The sequence below is a fragment of the Mercenaria mercenaria genome, chromosome 1, assembly GCF_021730395.1.
Source record: "Mercenaria mercenaria strain notata chromosome 1, MADL_Memer_1, whole genome shotgun sequence".
Classification (NCBI taxonomy): domain Eukaryota; kingdom Metazoa; phylum Mollusca; class Bivalvia; order Venerida; family Veneridae; genus Mercenaria; species Mercenaria mercenaria.
In genome coordinates, this window is record NC_069361.1 from 115,641,563 (window position 1) to 115,664,639 (window position 23,077).

Below are 23,077 nucleotides of genomic sequence, written 5' to 3' on the forward strand. Positions count from 1 at the left end.
CTATAAACCTGTAAACTTGTATACTCTAGTTTCATGTATATAGTACATATTATTATATGCGCATTACATTAATTAGCGTTTATTATTGAAAGTAAATGTTTACGTTCTATGAAACCATAGTATGCATACATTGCAACATTTAATGATTTTTTATTGTAGTGTCATTTCTACTGCTCATATGGATAATAAATGAGCGGACATTTAAATTGTTATAATATTTCCGTGGAATATACTTCACTGTTAAGTTCTGTAAACAAGGACATATCAAGAGAAAGTGCATTTCATTTTCTGTACCAGTTTTGCATAATTTACATATACATTCATTTTTGTCCACATTGTTATATCATCCTCTCTCTATCTCAAGCTCATTTGATGAAGTGTGTAGCCGAGCTAACGCACAGCGAAATTTACGAATATTTAAAACATCTAGGTATAATTCATGTCTAAAATCACTTTTATACATTCTGTACGATTTCAATATCTCAGAATTGTCAATGGCAGAATTCCAATTTTGTATATATTGGTCTTTTAAGTCTTGTCACAAATAAATTTATAAATGATGTTACATTCTGTACAGACTGACTTTCCCAAACATAGCCCATGTCATTTGGAAACAACAAATGTTTATCATTACTAACCAAATTTTGTTTGCCGCATTCAGACAGGTATTTTAACATGTAATAACACTTCTCGACTAGTCTATCATCGGGAAGGTTAAGGATTTTGCACCAATATTTAATAACCTGTTTAGCTGCCAAAATATACATTGGGTGCTGACCGCATTCTCCGAGAACAGCAGTATTTGTGGTCTGTTTATTCACACATATGTTTACATGCATAGTCATGGACGCTTTCAGTTGTTGATCGCTCTTGCACTCCCCATATCTCAGAGCAGTATAACAATATAGGTACAATTTTTGTATCGAAAATATTAAAATGTGCACTTCCAGGCAGCTGACCATAATTATACATTTTTGATAATATTGTAACTAAAACACGCTTAGCTTTCATGGCTTGATCACTAGCCATTCAGGAGAAAGTGATTGATTAGTAAATGTCGTTCCTACATAGGTAAAATTGTTTACAACCTCAAGGGCATAACCATCAAACGTCCATTTTTCGTGCCTTGATAAGTGACCACCATGTTTGAAAACCATTATTTTTGTTTTTTCAATGTTTACTTTTACCAACATATTATCACAGAAGGTTTTGAGTAGATCCAAGTGACGCTGTAAGTCAATTACCGTATCAACGCTTAGTGCCAAGTCATCTGCGAATAGTAGACATGCGATCTCAGTAACATCAGGAAATACAGTAAAACACCGCTCGCTCGAGGTCGCAAGGGGATGAGCAAAATGCTCGAGTTATCCATGGTTTCGAGCGACCCAAACATTGACCAACATACGAAGAAAACTAAAGTTTGTTTTACCAGTTGTCATCGGGGACCGTTTGCAGAGTAAACGGTGATGCGTAATAATAACATGCTTGTGACATTTTCAAAAAAAAAAAGTATCACAAACGTTATTTATTGATAGACGTTTCAATATGTAATTTGTAAATGGCACATGTAAAGAAACAATTAAGATTTGTTTTTCATTCATCAACAAGTGCATATTATCATAATTATCGTCTCAATTTGATGAAACGCTATATTATTTCCTTTATTTGCATGCAAACAACTACTGATTAAAATACTAAGATCTCATAACTGTCTTCTCGATCCCACAGAATAGATGCTTTAAGTAATGAGTAATTGATCGATCTTTGATCAATAAAACTTTTCTTTAAGCTTTTATCAATAATTAATTTCATCATAAGATCAAATATACTGACAAACAAACATGTAAGATAGTCTGGGAATAGACTACGCAATTCGCATGGTGTGTAAAAATGTTTAACCGATACATTCTGACCGCCGAAGGTGTGAAAAATTTTGACACCTCTGCTCGAGTTATCCAGAAGCAACAAAGAGTAAATTAATACACAGGGACCAGGTGTCATGCTTGAGCGATCGAGTTATCGATGCTCGACCCAGCCATGATAATATCACATAGAAAATAGAAGGAAATTGGCCGGGACCACATGAATTGCTCGAGCGAGCCCGGGTGCTCGAGTCGTCGATGCTCGAGTGAGCGCTGTTTCACTGTAATTGCTAAACAGCCTTGTTTTAGGCCCACTGGGAAACTGAAGGTGTCTGTTAAACCGTTTGAGGTTCTCACACAAGCTTGTACAGATTTATACATCACGGTCATGGATTTTAAAAGATTACCACATAATCCGTTGTTAACACATATAGCCCATAGTTTGTCTCTGTGGATCATATCAAAACATTTCATGAAGTCCATATAGGCAACATATAATTTACCATGATAAGTGAAAAAATATTCAGAAAATGCTGTTTATACCTTTACTCTTAAAGTAAACGGAGCTTGTTTAAATGTTACCACATTTGATTTTGACTATGTCAGAAAGGATTTGATGTGATTGACTGGTTTCTTCTAGCAAAAAAAAAACACGCAAACTTGGAAAGGTCTTTCTAATCGAAAATGTAAGTATCACAATGAAAAGGTCCAGATTAGCCCATGTGACATATGACCGTTGACAGTGAACTAATCCATACTCACTCAGATGTTCGTACTTTCCCAGATCGACCCTAACATTTTTAACATTTTGATGTCTACTGTCAGTACTGGTTATGTTAGGATTACAATGCAAATTAAAAATAAAATGTAAAATAATAAAATAATGAATATTGAAGGTACATTGAGCATGTACATGTCTAATATATTAAACTAAACCAGTTGGGGGTAATTAGTCCAACAGGTTGCATAATTATCACCTTCATTTCATTTCAGTTTGATATACTGTAGTGGATGGATTGTCAGGGGAGGTAACTAGAGTCGCTGATTGGGACTAGGGCGTAACTTGGCAACAACAAAAAAAGGGAAAATTTTAGGTATCAGGAAATTAATGCTATAGCTTTGAAACTTAATTACTCACAGACTATATGTTATGGAAACACATGAGAATTAGTTATTTTTACTAATTTTTACACTGAAAATTGATTAGTGCTTGTAACTCAATGTAAATTGTCTTAATTATAGATATCAATATTTAACAAAAGTTAAATGCATATTCCTCCATGGTTTATACCAGTAAAGACATAATGAAAGTTTCTATTGCCTTGACAGCCCGGGTTCGATTTCTGACTCTGGCATTTTTCTTCCTTGATTTGGCATTTATAAGATAGTTTAGAATGAAAATTAATATTCTGATGTTCGTAATTTGACCAAACTTCACATTTAAAGAAAGGTCATTTTCAGCAAATATCTGGAGGTCAATGCCTTTAGCTGTCATAAGTACAAATTCACCCATGGTGATACTTATCAAGAAGGTAGGAAAGTTTTTATTGCTGAGGCAGTCCAGGTTTGATTCCTTACTCAGACATATTTTTTCTTGATTTTGCATTTTTAAGATAGTTTAGAAACAAAAAGTCATGTCATTGTGTTCATAATGTGAGTCACAGTGACCAAACTTCAGTTTTAAAGAACTTTAGTTCACTTTTAGTCATTCTTTTTTAAACATAAAGCAAATTTTACAATTGAAGGGAGGTAACTCAATTTTTAAAAAAGACACTAAAATCTCTTTGCTTCGTTCTGTTGTTGTATATGTGTATCTAATATGGTATTTTGTATCTTTCTAAACATTTTGAAAAATGTCTCTTTTGTAGTGTGATGTAAAAGTAAAGCAGAATGCCTAGAGACCAGTAACTTCAGAATTGAAGAGATGCAGGCCTTTGTTCTAAATGGTGAATGAGTGAATTATAGGGTTGTCTTGGATTTATCAGGTAGATCATTGATACATGTGCCTATGTAACCATAAGAGGTTTAAATCCATTGGAATGCAGCATGTATCAAAACAGCATTTGATCAAGAACACTTCTTTTTGAGCCCCTCTTGATGTAGTTAGTTTTCAGGCTCCTTTCCACATACATGTACTACAACCCTTCGTGTTCTCTACTGCAATTAAGAAGTCTTTTTATAGCTACATGTACTTGAATGATTTTACCATTGTCATATAACCCCACACTTACTGAGGGCAGTTTTTAAAATTAAGTATAAACAATGTAGTGTCACAAAGTGCTTATTATCAGTATTATACACTCAAGTGCTGTCCAGCTGAATTATTAGAAGATTTTTATTAATTTGTCAGGGCTCCAGATAAGATGCATATTAGCACATTGTAGACGCATATCAGATAATTTTCAAGTGTTTACATAGTTTTTACGTATATGAAATAGCAGAAACACAACGACTTTCTAGCATAAACAACTACTAATTCGTCTGAATGCTTTAATGTTTCAGTCCAGCTAATATTCCCATTGTCGATTAAGTCTTTGCATTAACAGTAGTATATTTTAAAGTTGTGTTGGTTAAAATTATCAACGTCTGATGCAGTGAAAACAACAAAATGTCACCTTTAAAGAAATTAAAAAGTGAACTAACACTATGCATATTATAAACCAACAGAAAGTGATCCCCAAAGATTTATTGAAATTATTGGATTGAGTAATTAGTGTATCAGTAACCAGTACAGGCCTCTTAGTCAAGTGGGAGACACTCAAGAGCGTCTCAGAAATTTCCAGTTCCTAGACCAGGATTCGAATCCCAGACCTCTGGATTAGCAGTCAAACGTGTTACCACTAGACCACCTGCCCACCTCTATAGTATTCCAAGTCTCAGTTGAATTTTTTTGATAGTGTTCAAGATGTTTGACTTTATCAAAAACTTGAACCAAATTAAGTTAAAAAAGGGCATAACTCTGAAAATATTGCTGAGAGAGTAATGCCCTGTGTCATACATATGCACACTGTCTTCATAAACAAGTATTCCAAGTCTCAGTTGAACATCTTTGATAGTATTCAAGATATTTGACATTATAAAAAATTTTAACCAACGCCGATGCCGGGATGAGTAGTATAGCTCTCCATATTCTCCAAATAGTCGAGCTAAAGATGTGTTTCCTTCATCTGGCTCTAGTAACCTTCAAAAGTCCACTGTAGATCAGCAAAAACATGACTGCTGAATAAAAAAAAAAAAACATATACACAATGCATATGTAACAGAATTGATTTCTGGGTTTTCTCATTAACAGAAATTCCCAGGAGTAAAATTACTTCTAGTCAATTTCAGATTGTACCATTTTTCTCGTTCACAAAATTATGATGAGTAAATACTTATTTGCCTCAATATTATCTGGAGCCCTCGAAGGTACCTTAAGTCCTAAGATGATCGTAAATGGTTCATAAGATATTCGTAGCAGATATTTCTTCTATCTCGAAAGCCTCGTTACTTACGACACTACGTAAATGTCCTGTAAGTTGTGACTGAAATATCCACCCCTTAGCGTTCTCGTAATTTATAAAAACCTACATTTTTCGACCTATCTGAAGACAAATCTGTTTGTTTCTTATTGTATCATGCTGAAACTAGCGAAAATATATTTATTAGCTCACCTGTCACGAAGTGACAGGGTGAGCTATTGTGACCGCTTGATGTCCGTCGTGCGTCGTCCGTCAACAATTTGTAGAAATATCTTCTTCTTGAAAACCACTGGGCAGAATTTCACCAAACTTCACAGGAATGATCCTTGGGTGGCCCCCTTTCAAAATTGTTCAAAGAGTTGAATTCCATGCAGAACTCTGGTTGCCATGGCAACCGAAAGGAAAACTTAAAAATCTTCTCCTCAAAAACCAGAAGCCCTAGAGCTTAGATATTTGGTGTGAAGCATTGCCTAGTGGACCTCTACCAAGTTTGTTCAAATCATGACCCCGCCCCAGGGGTCACTTGATTTTACATAGGAAAATCTTTAAAAATCTTCTTCTCAAAAACCAGAAGCCCTAGAGCTTAGATATTTGGTCTGAAGCATTGCCTAGTGGACCACTACCAAGTTTGTTCAAATCATGACCCCAGGGTCAAAATTGACCCCGCCCCAGGGGTCACTTGATTTTACATAGGAAAATCTTAAAAAAAATTCTAAAAATAAACCAGAAGGCCTAGAGCTTAGATATATCACATGTAGCATTGCCTAGTGAACCTCTACAAAATTTGTTCAAATCATGTCCCCCCGAGGTCAAAATTGACCCCACCCCAGGGGTCACTTGATTGTACATAGGAAAATCTTAAAAAAATCTTCTACTCAAAAACCAGAAGCCCTAGAGCTTAGATATTTGACATGTAGCATTGCCTAGTGGACCTCTACTTAAATTATTCAAATCATGACCCCGGGGTCAAAATTGACCCCGCCCCAGGGGTCACTTGATTTTACATAGGAAAATCTTCAAAAATTTTCTAAAAATAAACCAGAAGCCCTAGAGCTTAGATATTTCACATGTAGCATTGCCTAGTGGACCTCTATAACATTTATTCAAATCATGACCCCCGGGGTCAAAATTGACCCCTCCCCAGAGGTCACTTGATTTTACTTAGGAAAATCTTCAAAAAATTTCTAAAAATAAACCAGAAAGCCTAGAGCATAGATATTTCACATGTAGCATTGCCTAGTAGACCTCTACAACATTTGTTCAAATCATGACCCCCGGGGTCACTTGATTTTACTTAGGAAAATCTTCAAAAATTTTCTAAAAATAAACCAGAAAGCCTAGAGCTTAGATATTTCACATGTAGCATTGCCTAGTAGACCTCTACAAAATTTGTTCAAATCATTTCCCCCGGGGTCAAAATTGACCCTGCCCCAGGGGTCACTTGATTTTACTAAGGAAAATCTTTAAAAAAATTCTAAAAATAAACCAGAAGGCCTAGATCTTAAATACTTCACATGTAGCATTGCCTAGTAGACTTCTACAACATTTATTCAAATCATGACCCCCCCCCCCCCCGGGGTCAAAGTGACCCCACCCCATGGGGTAACTTGAGTGTACATAGAAAATCTTCAAAATTTATTAAAAATAAACCAGAAGGCCTAGAGCTTAGATATTTGACATGTTGCATTGCCTATTGGACCTCTACAAAATTTGTTCAAATCTTGACCTCCCAGGGTCAAATTGACCCAGCCCAGGGGTTACTTGATTGTACATAGAGAAATCTTCATAAATTTGCTTAAGATAAACCAGAAGGCCTAGATCTTAGATATTTGATATGTAATATTGCCTAGTAGACTTCTTCAAATCATGACACCCCCCCCCCCCCCCCGGGGTATAATTGGCCCCGCCCCAGGGATAACTTCATTGTACATAGGAAAATCTTCCAAAAATTTTTCTAAAAGTCATCACTTAAAACATGTTGCTCATATTACTCAGGTGAGCGAATCAGGGTCATCATGACGCTCTTGTTGAAGTTGTCTTTTCATCCTATTGTGTCAACGAACATGAATTTATTTCGTATAGAACATGAATTTATTTTGTATAGATAGATAAGTTTAATGCTTCTAATCTGTTTTATAGATGAAAACACACAGGTTTTGTGCCCCAACAACAGAGTGGAGGGGGCATAATATTATAGAAATGGTATTTTGCATCATGCTGCCCGTCTGTCCGTGGGTCTATCTGTCTGAATTTTGTGACGCGCCTGGCTCAAAAAGAATTTGATATGAATAGTTGAAATCTTTTATGAGTCTTTATCATAATATGAACGTGCGCACCTCCTAATTTTTGTCTGGTTCTGCCCCATATTCCAGAGTTATGGTCCCTGAAATAGTCAAAAATGCACATAAAAAAAAAGTGTTTCATATGAATTGATGAAACCTTGCATGAGTCTTTATCATGATATGAAATTGCCCACCTCCTATTTTACCGTCTGTCTCCGCCCCCTATTTCCAGAGTAATGACCCCTGTGAGACGAAAATGCATACTTTCACCTTGTCACGCGTCTAGTTCAAAAAGTATTTCATATAAATTGATGAAAACTTTTACAACAGTTACTGCTGTATATATTCACTGGTGGTTTCTATTCATCAAGTGGTGTTGGTAGAACGCAAACATTATAAAGTTTTAGAGCAGTACGAAATGTTTATATCACAGATATACATGTAGTTGAAATTTCCTATCATAGAATTACTGGAATCTTAGACATTTAGCCCGTAAACTGTAATAAGTCATGAGACTGAATTATGTTTCCATCACTGTTTTCTGTACTGACCAATAATGAAAGGAATTGCAGTGTGCAAGACTATATATGTATAGTTACAAAGAACCACTTCTGTCAGAATTTTTGACAGTAAATATTTCACAATAAGAGTCGCCTCCTGAAAGAGTAACAACTTGAAGATTAAAAACAGGCTGAAACGTCTATATAGATTACAGATATACAGAGGATATAATATGAATGTCTTTTCATATTGAATTTATTAAACGAGTTAAATAAAAATGATAAAATGCGAGGCTCTGCCAAGCATTTTATCAATTTTATTCAACAAGTCAAATAAAATCAATGTGGAAAGTCACAAATGAATGTTCTTTTTATCACAGATAAGCTTTTCCTGTCGAAACATTAAAATTTCTACTTTCTTTAACAATTATAAACAAGTCAATTTGACCAACGTCTCCTAAACTATAAACAACTTCGACGTGAAAGATTTATTACACTATAGTGTATTATCATTTTTATGTAATGGTTTTATCATACTCCCGCAATGTCAAACATGTTATAAATTGATTTTTAAAATTTAACGCTGAGCGCATATCCCCGCTCAGCTAGCATAATACACAGAACACACAAGATCTCAAAGTAGGTTCGAATACCTGGCGAGACGTTCTTCTTCTCCGTGATTATCTGCTAAAGACAATATATCTAAGGTCATTCATTCTCCACCTCTGACTTATAAAGGGGAGTTGCCAGGCATTTGTGGAGAGCAGCTTAAGACTGGTAAGGAACCCAGGGATACTAATGCAGAAAAAGACGTGAAACTTTACTTCTCACCAAAAGTTTGACATTGTTTATTGCAAACTCCGACAGTGTCCTTTGCCTTATCAGTGCAGTAGATTGTTTTGACAACACTCCTGTGCAAATGTCGGGTACTTTCAGGTAAAGTCAGTCAGTTGCAAAAATGTTTTTATTTAGTAGAAAGGTTCTTTGAATACAGTTATGTATGAAATTTGTTTTTTAAATACCCTAGTCTAAAATAGTACCATACATTCCTTACGAAACTATATGTGACCAAAAGTTTAGAGTTTAAGTTGAGCATAACTCTAACATTTTTGAAGTCACCGCTGAATAAATATTAGACAATTGTTTATATTTTATTACGGAATAAAGTCTGATGAAATGTAAATACATTTTAGTAGGCTTTATATGTGTTATAAAATTCACTTAATATGGACATATTTCCAATGATGTTTAGCAACAGGCAGCTTGTAGGCAATCAGATACACAAGCAGTTGGTCGAACATGACGTCACCAACTGGATTATCTCCGACTTACGATATCGTAACTAACTAACAATACCTTAAGTTACGAACCCTTTACGAGGGCGTTAAGTGGTGTTTGAAGTTAGCTGAATAACGCTTCCTTAGTCTTACCTTAGGTTTATCATAAATCATACCTTAACTTACGATACGAATAAGTTTTCAAAATAGTGGCCCCAGGTTTGTGTTATAACATTTTAAATGTATGTCTAGAGAACTTTTCTGGATTTACTTGATATTTAAAAAAAAAAGTCTCTTCTTTTGTAGTGAAACCTGTGATGTTTTAGTGAAGCAGAATAGTTACAGATCATAAGATATGCAGGTCTTTGTTCAGCATGGTGTATATGGAAAACACAGTGGATGGCCAGCATAGAAAACATTTAATGAGTAAACAGATTATTCGTATATAGAACCATTTTCATCTAATCCAGCTGCATAGTTATAGAAGAACTGAATACATACATTAAGGTAGTGGACCTGTAATAGTAATAGTGTTATTACTAGAGCGATGCAGCGGGGCGCCCCACCCTGCCCTTTTCAACTGCCGCCACGCTGCCCTTAAAATGTGCCCTCCTGTCTTGGATCTTCTGCTAAATCCCACCCTTTATCCTGTAGACATGCCTCGCCAATTTTTTTATCAGCAAATTAAGTCACGGGGAGTGCGCACAGTCGGCGAGAATCAGTGAAGTGTTTAAATTAATTCTAACACTTTTAAGATTTCCCTTTATATAAACGAAGAAGGGTTTTACCGTGTATTGTTTAGTCGATTAGAGCACGTTTTGCGAAATGAACTACTTTGGGCTATTACGGTATACTCCCTTGTATTTAAAACCGCATTTTATCAATGAAATCACGCGATGTAAACAGTGTAGTAGTAGTAGTAGTAATAGTAAGTTACATCGTCTGCATCGGTGTTATAAACAACAACAATGGATTCTAGTGACCAAAGCGCTAACAATTTTCCTCCTGTAGGGGCAATATGTATGATATGACGCTAAATGGGAGAGTGGAGAGTTACTAGATATTTGTTTGATGGTTTAGTGATGAAATGTGAGCTTCAATGTGTTCTGTCGAAACAGAAAAACTTCAAGATTCCTGCATGAAATAACCGAGAATTCCACAAATACCTACCAGGAACTTAATGACTATCTGTTACAGCTGACAGGAATGACTAATGATGAAATGAACAATATTTTTGATGAAGATGTTAGTTTTGATGAAATTGGTGCACAGGAGCCACCAAAAAAAGATTTAAAGATGTGTCAACTGAACTGGTGCAGAATCTTAAAGCACAAACAACTGAACAAACAACTAACCATCAAACTAAGTGGGCAGTAAAACTTTTAAAAGGTTTGTATATGCATCAATAATTTCAAATGCTTTTTGTAACAAAATTCAGCCTGACTTAAACTGATAAAAAAAAAAGCAAAGAAAAAACAACACATACAGTATACAGTAGAAACAACATTACAGTAAGCAGAAAAAAGCCTATCTATGTCATTTCCATTGTTTCAAAAAACACTTTCAATATTAGAAATATAATTTATTTTGAATAAAGTGAAACTGTGGTAATTCATTCATGGATAAATAGTAAATTTATGTGTAAAGTATATAAAATAAATGAAAATTTATGTGATAAGGCAAAAATAATGCTTGATTCTCATACCCAACCTCACAGGTTTATTTATGCAGCACAGCCATTTTTAATTTCATAAAAGAAAAAATAAATATCTAAATTTATGATTTTGTCCAGTCTACAACTTTTATTAAAATACTCTCCACTGGGACTTGAACCCAGACCTCTTCCTACATGGTAAGAAGCATTCTAACATTGAACTATGGAGAGGAAAGCTAAATGTTGTAAAACTGGAAAATACAATATTTAAGAATATTTATATGTACAGTAACCAGAACAAATTTATACACATTATAATGAAAAAGTGAAAATGTATGGTTATGCCTATTTTCCTTCAATTATTTTATTTCAGGAAATTGGGAATCTTGAAATTAATCCAGAAAATCAAATATAAATTCTTCAACCGAATTGAAGTTATTGAAATAACCTAGAGATGTATTAATTATTTTAAAATATGATGAGAATATCTTTTAGGAAATAGATTTTAATTTTGTGTGCTGTGTTGGCAAATAAAACATGGTTTTGAGTTCAGATGCATAGTAACCTAACCCAGAAGGCCGAGCGCCTAAGTGGTTAATTAGGACAAACTACAGAATATTTAATTTGCCAATCCTATTCTGTCGCTCTTTTCGCATGAACATCAAAAAAAAAAAAGTTTCATTTCTTATATTTACATTATATTTCCTTTCCATTTGTAAACAAGATGATATTATAAACTGCACATATTTTGTGGCATTAAACATTAAATCAGCTTCCCGGCCATTCTGTTCAACACATGGAATAACTGGGACCTCATCTAAGGAATGTTCTCCTTGACTATACGTGGACGTGGTCAAAACAGTGATCGGTTATCAGTAAGCAGCAATGATGTAAATTTTGCTGTTCATACAAAATGAACATCATAATTTTCAGTTGAAAAGAATAGGGCAAATGTAAATACATGTATTTGCCATAAAAAAGAAAAGCATGCAAAACTAAAATCTATTACCCAAGTATTCTAAAAAGCAAATTTAAATTTCAATAAATTTATACAAATTTATTTGGCTAGATGCTCGCTCCAATTTGGAAAATAAAAATCAGATGAGACTCAATCAATTATTTTATAATGGCCAAAGTTTGATCATTTTCACACATTTTTTTTTTTTTTAAATCAAGAAAATATAAATGGTGCTATATAGTATATGATTGTTTCTCAGTAATAAATTTTATCAACAAAGAATTAAAATGTAATAAATAATAAAACTATAATTTTCACTTTTCAGACTGGATGATTGAAACAGACTTGGGGCATAATGACTTTGAATGGCTGCCAACAGATGAACTTGACAGTGTGCTGGGAAATTTTTGTGCTGCCTTGCAAACCAAAGATGGTCAGGAATACTCAAAATCAGCTCTAGTAGGAATTCGGGCGGGAATAAACAGACATCTTACCTCACCAAATGTAGGTCGCATCATTAACATTATGAAAGATCGGGAGTTTATGGCTTCAAATCAAGTTCTTACTGGTCTTGTGAAATCCCTCAAAAGAGAGGGCAAGGATTTAAGCACCCACAAAGAACCGATTGAGGATGATGACATTGGAAAACTATATGCATCCGGGGTCTTTGACGAGACAAAACCTGAAACTCTGCAAAATAAGGTATTGTTTGACATCATTGGCCAGTTTGGCCATAGAGGAAGAGAGGGCCTTAGAAATTTAAAAAAGTCTTCTTTTGTTGTGAAAAATGATGCAAAGGGCCGTAAATTTGTTCAAATGGCATACAATGAGGCCGACAAGACCCATCATGGAATTGATTGCAAAGAAAATGTAAAAGCCCCAAGAATGTATGAAAGCAATGATGAGTTCTGCCCTGTTCGGTCATTTGAGAAATATAGTAAAAAACTTAATGCAAAGCTTGATGACTTTTTCCAAAGACCTCTAATCAAAGTCACTGAAAATGATGAAACATGGTATGCTGCAAGGCCTGTTGGAATAAATACACTTTGTAACTTCATGTCTACACTGTCAAGAGAAGCGGGTTTGAGCAAACGCTATACGAATCATTGTATACGTGCGTACATATCAACAAAACTGTTCACAGCAGGCTTCAGCAACAGGGCCTTTATGTCTGTGACAAGACACAGAAATGAAAAGAGTCTTACCTCTTACATCAAGCCATTCGAAGACGAGCACCAGGCCGTCAGTCGTGCATTGTATCCAAGCTCAAGCGTTGTTGAAGTTGTTAATCCTGAAAAGGTCACCCTAACAGTAACAACTATTTCTAGTAATAGTATCCCTCCAAGCACTGGAAATTCAACTTGAAGTCATGCACCTTCACAGCACACAGTAGATGTCAGTGTTCTCCAGAACAGAGCTAATCTGAACATGTTTAGTGGAAATGTAACCAACACCAACAGTTCCATACAAATCAACATGTATTCCAAATAAAATCCGTGTACACTGATTGAACTACAGCTACTGTTTAGTTGATTTGTCAAAATTGTTGTGACACTGCCTCTGTCTGACACTGAAATTCAAATTGTTTACAGGTTCCTGTGTTGTCTTTCAAGTTATCTAATGAATTCACATTTTAGATAACACATCTTTTATTTTAGAATTTATCAATAAATTGTCGAGATTTATCCAAATAATTTGGCAAATAAAATTAACGTTGCACTGTTGAACACGCTTGTTTCACTTTCAAGACTGTAGCCCGGCACTAGCCTAATGGTTCCAGGTATTTTATTATTATTTTTTATCCTAGCATAATACAATTTACACGCTACAATATTTTTGTTAAACTAATCATTTTTATCATGAAACATTTTTTTCTTATTCAGACACGGAACGTCGTATTCTTTTCTTTTTTGCAAAGTCCTAATTACAGGGGGGAAATTGAACAGCAAAAAGAACGCGTTGCTTTATAGCGGCAATGGAAGTAATGCGTCTATTTACGCCTATAAAAGGACTCTCGATTAGCCTCCCATTCTGGTGTAATTCGGACGTGTTAGAATAGGAAAATAGATTTCAGTTTTGAGTGCTGTGTTGGCAAATAAAACACGTTTTTTCATTCAGATGAGTCATAAATAATCACTCAGGCCTTCGGCCTTATGATTAGATTACTATGCATCTGAACTCAAAATCATGTTTTATTTGCCAGCACAGCACTCAAAACTGAAATCTATTTCCTAAACAATAAATAGAACTGATCCTTTGTACTGTCAAAATGGCGCCAGTTAATGAATTGTCCATAAGCGGCCAGCTGATTACCTAGCACGTGAAAAGCACCCTGTATGATTTCTTCATGCAAGCCTTAAATTACACCAATGTTTAATATAATAATAAATGTCCCTTCTGTAAATATGCCACAAATGTCCATCATTTTCCATTATTTTTCATGGCATTGTATGGCATTCAGTGACATCAGATGGCAAATATGATGGACAATACTGGCATTTGATGGGAAACTGTTGGCTTTTCCTTACATTGCCACTGTTTACCACCAAATGACAACACAAGTTCCACCAAATGCCACAGAACTGTAGTGGAAGTCAGTGTAAAATTGAACTTTGCCATTTTTATGAGTGTAAACCAGTGGAAAACACTTAGAATTTTTCTCTACTTCTGAGACTGGAAATTTCTGTGTTGAAATCATTTGTGTAGTGATAAAGCTGAAACATTAAATTTAAGTAAAGACTTGTCATATTGAGTTCCTCTTGCAAAACATAATTATTTTAATCATAAGGCGTAAAAAAATTGTTTGTTTCCGGTATCCCGACCTACCCTAAATTTTTGGCCTGACCCTAAATATTTTTATGGCCTTATTTCTTCAACTTTTTGACAAAAAGTTGCAAAACTGCACTTTTCACGCTTTAAACATGGTCAGTGATGTTAGAAATCAACTTACTGATGCTCTAAAGGTATAACCCCCCAATTTGCATTCATTTATTTTCCGAAAAGTCTCCCTTAAATTCCCCCCCCCCCCCCCCAAAAAAAAAAAATTCTTTTTGGCCTAATCATAATTTTTGCTTATAATTATAATGAAGGTGAACTGTTGTTTGAGTCACTCTTAAGCATACATGTAGTTTAAATTTGCTGTTTCTACTGTGTAACAATCCTCAATTGAAATAAATACCAAACTTACAGATAGATAATATTGTTTCATCATTGTATCTTACTCAAGTTACCGAGAATCTATTTGTTTACTGGCACTATTTATTATAGGGGCTATTCTCTCACAGCATGACCTTGATACCTGTACATTGTATACAAATACAGTGTATACACACGGCAGAGATAAAGGGTTAACTCTGGAATGCTGCTGTGTTATAAATAGAACTCTCAACCAATGAAAATAAAGATATGTAGTGGAGCCAAAACACACAAAGTAATCCCAACAGTCCTGTTTTATTTCAAAGGCCTTTTAAATATCTAAAAATAGACAATGAAAGATATTCTCTTTTTAGTAGATTAAGTATTTGTTAAAACATTCTAGTGGAGATTCCTTCAACAATAGATAGCAAAATAGAAAGCTGCTCAAGAATATCAAAAGTTTAAAAGTAAACAGGAACGTCTTTGTTGGACATGCAGCTGGAATTTAAACAGTTTATGTTGCTAAAATAACTTTTAAATGGACACTGGGTAAGTACATCTATTTACTTATTTTCTATTTAAACATGTTTTATAACATTCAGGAAGCTTCAGAGTAAACTTGATAAAATTAAATGCTGACTCAATCTTTTCAAATGATCATTTATTCTTCAGTGGTTCATCTCTTGTCAGTTTCTACACAAACTAAATCAATAGTAAATATAAAAAGGTTTAAATTCTTTTATCATAATTACTTTTCAGATAAAGTATGAGGTGTGTATATGCAGTACCCGACATATGCCAAAACACACATAGATAAAGTTATGAGGCATGAGACATTTTTGGCTTCAGTGATTTATACTTTGTAGAGTGAATGGTGCTCACAGAGAAACCCTATTGATGTGTAAACTTTTGTAAGTATGTCTACAAGTACTTTACTCCAGCACAAAACCCATTGAACAGTGTTTATTGTAAGGAATGTTATTGTAATATCTTTTTAATTAACAGTTCTAGTAAACTTATGTCTCTAAAACAAAACAAGTTTCTTTCATCTAAGCAATTTTTTTATTAACTTCAAGAATTTTTAAGTCTAATGTTGAATTTAGTGCTTTAATGTTATCATGAAAATGATGTGAATTAACTGACAGTTTAAAAAGGAAAAATTACATAAGCTGCTCTAATGATTACATGTATATTCCTTTCTTTATTTTTTTCATATCATGTTTCAAACACATGCAGTGATGGTATACACCTCTTGACTTGATGGCAAATAGTGGAAAACAGTGGCATTCTCCATGCTGGTTAGTGGAGAATGGTGGAGAAATATCCATGGCAAATAGTGGCATTTAGAGAAAAACAGTGGCATATTTTACACTGATTGCCACAACAGTTATGGTGGCAAATAGTGGAAAATTTTAGTGGCAAATGGTGAAATGCGTTCCAATACTCCACTGATAGTGGCATTCAATGGAAAACAATGGCAGTTTTTACATTGATATGTGACAGTGGCAAACAGTGAAAAACTTAAATGGCAAATAGTGAAAAACGTTCCAATACACTACTGATACTGGCATTTAATGTAAAATGGTGGAAAATTTTGACTGGCCTTTCCAACCTCTATTTTTTCAATGTTTTCCATCAGTTTCCACTCAAAGAGGCTTGTTCCAATACTCCAGTGTTTTCCAATGATTTTTCAGTGGAAAATGGTGGCAAATTTACAGAAGGGGTATATCAATGTAGTCTGATCCTACAGTAATTTCAACTGGAAAATGCACAAATTTGATGAATTTCAAAGGAGGCAGTAAACAGTTTTCAGAGGTTCTTAGCCTAGAGTTGCCTACCCAACTTTCAAAACCTCACACAAAAGTCTGTAACCACACACCAGAAATAAAGGTATTGCAATATTAACATGACTGTAAGTCTATCGTTACAAACCATCTGCAGTACATCTCTGATATCTAGTTTTCCGTTTACAAGATCTGATTTTTGTGCTCTCCCGGTCCAGGAAACTGATGACGAAAAAAAACTAAATTTGCCAGTTTTCAAATCGCTACAGAAAATTCCCTGCAAATGATAGCCCCAACTGCTACACGGTTTCATACTCGGGTAACACTGTAAAATCTGAAAATAAGCTCAAATGTATGTTCCATCCATACCAGTTTTCACTGTCCCAGTTTTCCTGAGGCCCCTGCTAAAATGACAACTCCACTTTAAGCTAGCTCAGCGGAGGCATGTATTCGCATCTGCAAGTCATTACGTCATAATTTCAAGATCAAGGCTACTCCACTAATTTTCTTTAAATAAGTGGAACTCAATTCTAGCTACTGAAACTTCAATTCTAGCAATTTTTATTATTCTAAAAATCAAATATGCACTTCAATCCGTAAATTGCCTCTTATTTGTAAATTTGAAACTGCCAATTCGACACTAACAGCTGAAAACTGTCCAAAAGAGGCAGTAAACAGTTTCTAGCCCTGCAGTCGAATTGGCCAGGGTGAAAATCAGAAATACCCGGTACAAGGTAAGTTAGAAAATTGGGTAGATTATTGGTCATGTAAATAATAATGAATGAAAGTTTTCTGTAAATCATTAGAATCAGAGGACATTGAAAATTAAATGTTCAGCCAGTCAATGATGTATAGTGAGTACCTGCTGAGAAATGGCGGTGAATGCGAAACTATGTCTTTTTAGCTCACCTGTCACAAAGTGACAAGGTGAGCTTTTGTGATCGCGCGGTGTCCGTCGTCTGTGCGTGCGTCCGTCTGTAAACTTTTGTTTGTGACCACTCTAGAGGTCACATTTTTCATGGGATCTTTATGAAAATTGGTCAGAATGTTCATGTTGATGATATCTAGGTCAAGTTCGAAACTGGGTCACGTGCCATCAAAAACTAGGTCAGTAGGTCTAAAAATAGAAAAACCTTGTGACCTCTCTAGAGGCCATATATTTCACAAGATCTTCATGAAAATTGCTCAGAATGTTCACCTTGATGATATCTAGGTCAAGTTTGAAACTGGGTTACGTGCCATAAAAAACTAGGTCAGTAGGTCTAAAAATAGAAAAACCTTGTGACCTCTCTAGAGGCCATATATTTCACAAGATCTTCATGAAAATTGGTCAGAACATTCACCTTGATGATATCTAGGACAAGTTCGAAAATGGATCACGTGCCATCAAAAACTAGGTCAGTAGGTCTAAAAATAGAAAAACCTTGTGACCTCTCTAGAAGCCATATTTTTCATGGGATCTTCATGAAAATTGATCAGAACATTCACCATGATGATATCTAGATCAAGTTTGAAACTGGGTCACGTGCCGTCAAAAACTAGGTCAGTAGGTCAAATAATAGAAAAACCTTGTGACCTCTCTAAAGGCCATATTTTTCATGGGATCTGTATGAAAGTTGGTCTGAATGTTCATCTTGATGATATCTAGGTCAAGTTTGAAACTGGGTCACGTCCGGTCAAAAACTAGGTCAGCAGGTCTAAAAATAGAAAAAGTTTGTGACCTCTCTAGAGGCCATATATTTCATGAGATCTTCATGAAAATTGGTCAGAATGTTCACCTTGATGATATCTAGGTCAAGTTTGAAAGTGGGTCACGTGCCTTCAAAAACTAGGTCAGTAGGTCAAATAATAGAAAAACCTTGTGACCTCTCTAAAGGCCATATTTTTCATGGGATCTGTATGAAAGATGAAAGTCAATGATGTATAGCGTGTACCTGCTGAGAAAAGGCGGTGAATGCAAAACTATGTCTTTTTTCAGCTAGTCAGGAAAACAGACGCTTGTTTGACAGGGGCCTCAGTAGATTGTAAATAGCTCAAAAACGGTACAGATGGCACATACTTTTGAATATATTTTCAGATTCTGGTGTGTCTTGGAATTCTATAGCAGTAAACTAAATGATTCTATCATTTGCAGGGAAGTTCCTATGGATTTTGAAGTTTGGCAATTTTGTGTGTTTTTATCACCAGATTTCGTGGCCATTTTCAACAGAGGTCCAGCCTTAGTTATACCCAAGGTGACAAATGGAAATTTGTTTGACTATGTTTTGAATGAAATCAGCCATTGTGAATCCAAAAATGTATGTTTTCTTTTTCAGGTGTGCTTCAATACAGTTACAGACTGGTTTGGTTATTCAGGGCGCCACGACTTGTTTTGGGACTGCCAAAAAACTGTTTATTGCCACCAAAAGCAAAGTCTGTTCACAATTCTATTTACACCCTATATTGTTTGTAATTTTCCGTAATTCCTTCAAAAAAGCTGACAATCAGCGTATTTTTTATGATAAGTAACATCAAAATACAAGGAACTAACTCTGGTTAACCCTATTGCATCAAGTAAACAAAGTAAAAAAGCACTTTCAGATGACATTCCGAAAGTGTACCAGTATCCAGATAGCTCATTTTGGATATTTTTTTGTACAGAGTTTTATAGCAGTTTTCTGTTAATGAAATATTGACAAAAGACCTAATCAATGTAAAATGAATTTTGTTAAATATTAGTTTACAATGTGACCTGAAACAGACCTTTTCATTATGTTGTAACATGTTGCATGGTATCAAGCTTGTATACATATATTAAGGCGTCCACTATTTCAAGTTGACATCCTTGGTGACATTTTTAAGAAAAAGGCTTGAATGTTATGACCAGAAGTACAAAGTAATGTAAAACCCCATTTGAAAACTCTGTTACTGGTTTTTGGAAGATATCATTTACCACTTTATTCTTTGATAAGTGTGCAATAATCATAAGTGTTATGAATACATTACTTTAAACATCTGGGAACGCAATTATGGTAACTTTCCTGTTAAAAACAGCACTCTGCTCCTTTTTTGGCAGCCCTATGCCCCTTTTTGACAGCACCCTGCCCTTTTTGAGCTCTAGAAATAACACTAAGTAATGTTTAAAAAATTACATTAACTTGATACAATCTTAAAGTTAACATTGTTTTGCACTGTGTTGCAACTTTTACCGTGTAATTTAAAAAAAAAAAATTATATAATTTATGGTATTTCCTCAAGCTCAAATAGGGACAGATTTCAAAGTCATAACCACTGTACATAATTATTGCAGAGAATTCATTACACCAATAACTTTGATAAAAGAAACCTAGCTACTAGAAGTATTGGTAAACAATTATAAAATGCATATACAAATGCATATATAATTATAAAACTTTCGAGAATATTTTTTTTTTAGGGAGCCTTAAGTAAAAGGTTTTAATCAGACAGAACTTAGCTCCAACACTGAAATTTACGGCTGAGGCCTATGAGACTGTTTTAAATTTTGCTTTCTACATTCAAAAATAACCATGTGGCAGAAGTAAAGCCTACCTACATTTCTTCCACAATATGTAAACTAAAGAGTAAATGAGTAAAAGCAAAATAAAGAACTTTTTACTGCATATTACTTAGTATTTTCAAAGATGTCTAACCCTGCACCCTTCCATATCAGAAGTGAGATTCACTTTAAACAGCAAGAAATTGCTTATCAAATGAAAAATTTCCACTTTTGTACAATCAGTAATAAATCTTGAAAAAAAGTTTAACTTAGTAGAAAAAAAAAAGAAAAAGAAAAAAAGTTTGGTCCTAGTGCGGCTTAAACCTACACCCTCCTGAAAAATTAAAGTAGGTTTATGGTAGGAATTAGATACTCTTTAAAAGGAGGTACACTATTATAGGTCCATTATTTTAAGTTTTTTTGAAAGACAAAACAAATTTTACAATTGAAGAGAGGTAACTCAATTTTTAAAAAGAACACTTAAAAGCCCTTAGTGAATGGAATTTTAAATTGAGGAATTAGTTTCAAGCAAGGCTAAAGTGACGTAAAATTTTAAGATAAAAAAATTTAAGGTCATATTTCTTGTTCAGTCTAAATATTTTATTTACACATGCATGGATTCACTTTTAACAAACTTTGCATAAAATTTAACTATAATAAGAAAATATTTTGACCCTAATTTTAAGGTACATGTACAAGATTTAAGGTAATTATTAAATTGTTCAGTGGCTCCTTATAAATAATTATGTGCATCTAATATTTCTGTGTTGTTTTTTTTTATTTTGAAAAATCTCTCTTTTTGTAGTGTGAAGCAACAGTCGAGCAGAATGGTTACAGACTATTAATTCAGAACTGAAGAGATGCAGGTCTCTGTTCAACATGCTGTATGAGGGAACTATTGTGGAATTTTGGATTTCATGGCAGTCATAGAAATATTTAATAAATAACCAGATAATTTATATTAAGAATCATTTACCACTTACAAGCTGCATTTAGAGTTACAGAATAGCTGAACAGATACTATCAGTTAAAAACAAACAAACTCATCTTTCATTCATAAAACAAATTTTACAGTTCAAGGGAGCCAACTCAAATTTTAAAAAACAACACTAAAATGCCATTGCTTTCACAGAAATTGTCACATTTCAGAATGTAATCAGTTTTATAGTTTTGGATTGAGTATGAATTACATTGGCATTTTAGAATAGATAGATGCTTCAGTAATTTCTATAAATGCAACATTGTATTTTCATCACCAATTAACTGCTACCATACCATATATTTATTCAGGTCTATAGGACTGTGATGTGTGTACCAGTCTATCAGGCTATCCCATTCTTTCCAGTCAACAAATTGGCAATGGCTACATGGATTCTCGAGTAACTTGGCATTACTTTTCACAGTAATAAAGACAGATTCCAAAAGCTTTTAGGTAATTATACCCCCACAAACGAAGTTTTGAGGAGTATATAGGAGTGAGCTTGTCGGTCGGTCGGCCAGTTTGTTGGTTTTCATGGTTTCCGTAATAAAACGCAATAACCTATGAAAGGCCTCACAGATTTAAATAATTTTTAATACACAGGTGTAACATCATAAAGTGCAGGTCAGTTTTGACTTTGAGGTCAGTAGGTCAAAGGTCAAGGTCACAATGATCCGGAACAGTTAAATGGTTTCCAGATAATAATTTGAGAACAATTTGGCCTAGGATCATAAATTTTGGACACAGATGTAACATCATAAAATACAGGTCAAGTTTGACTTTGAGGTCAGTAGGTCAAAGGACAAGGTTACAATGACCCAGAACAGTTAAACGGTTTCTTGATGATAACTTGAGAATGCTTGAGCATAGGATCAATAAATTTTGATACACAGGTGTAACTTCATTAAATACAGGTCGAGTACAACTTTGAGGTCAGTAGGTCAAAGGTCAAGGTCACAGTGACCCGGAACAATTAGACCATTTCCGGACAATAACTTGAGAACACTTGAGCTTAGGATCATGAAAGTTGATAGGAAGGTTGGTCATGACCAGCAAATGACCCCTATTGCTTTGAGGTCAGTAGGTCAAAGGGCAAAGACACAGAAACCGTAGAGTGAAACCATTCCGGGCAATAACTTTAGAATGCTTGGTCATAGGATCATGAAACTTAATATGATGGTTGATCATGACCAGCAGATGACCCCTATTGATTTTGAGGTCAGTAGGTCAAAGGTCAAGGCCACATTGACCCAGTAGAGTAGAACTTTTTTTTGCAAGGTTGACAGATTTAAATCATTTTGATACACAGGTGTAACATTGTCAAATATAGGACAAGTTCGACTTTGACATTGACTTATTTCTCTGACAAGGCCGTATTGTGGGGGTATAATTCGTCACTTCTGTGACAGCTCTAGTTTTTCTTTGTTGATTGAAAGCCTTTTAAGTTCACCTGAACAAAAAGTGCTCATGGTGAGGGTTTAGGATCATTGGATGTTTGTCGTCAACCCATCAATCAAAATTTCTTTAAAGAGCATCTCCTCCTAAACAACTATGCCAATTTCAACTAAACTTCAAAGGATTGTTCCTTGGGAGATCCAATTTCAGATTTCTTAAAATCTAATCATCATAGCAGAATTCTAGTTGCCATAGAAACCAAAAGGAAAAATTTTATAATCTAGAAACCACTGA

The 23,077-nt window shown here is 34.7% G+C and overlaps 1 protein-coding gene and 1 long non-coding RNA gene across 20 annotated transcripts in view; both read left to right on the forward strand.

Annotated features, from left to right (window-relative positions):
- LOC123526188 (uncharacterized) overlaps nucleotides 1-23,077 on the forward strand; it is a 102,934-nt gene that overhangs the window by 18,635 nt on the left and 61,222 nt on the right. For 8 of the 18 annotated variants that reach the window (XR_008366732.1, XR_008366728.1, XR_008366735.1 and 5 more), the window contains 4 exons: nucleotides 2,856-2,956; nucleotides 3,731-3,847; nucleotides 9,689-9,808; nucleotides 19,229-21,841. This is a non-coding gene — a long non-coding RNA (uncharacterized LOC123526188). The remainder of the gene's footprint in view (nucleotides 1-2,855; nucleotides 2,957-3,730; nucleotides 3,848-9,688; nucleotides 9,809-19,228; nucleotides 21,842-23,077) is intronic. The other 10 variants (XR_008366742.1, XR_008366740.1, XR_008366741.1 and 7 more) reach the window with 10 other exon arrangements.
- On the forward strand, nucleotides 10,259-14,031 carry LOC128547881 (uncharacterized). Of its 2 annotated transcripts, none has more exons than XM_053521469.1 (2): nucleotides 10,259-10,771; nucleotides 12,320-14,031. In XM_053521469.1, the coding sequence occupies exon 2, from the start codon at nucleotides 12,325-12,327 to the stop codon at nucleotides 13,357-13,359; it is 1,035 nt and encodes a 344-aa protein (XP_053377444.1). In that variant the 5' UTR covers nucleotides 10,259-10,771; nucleotides 12,320-12,324; the 3' UTR covers nucleotides 13,360-14,031. The 2 variants fall into 2 exon arrangements, with proteins under 2 accessions (XP_053377444.1, XP_053377449.1); XM_053521474.1 differs by lacking the exon at nucleotides 10,259-10,771 and adding an exon at nucleotides 11,721-11,911.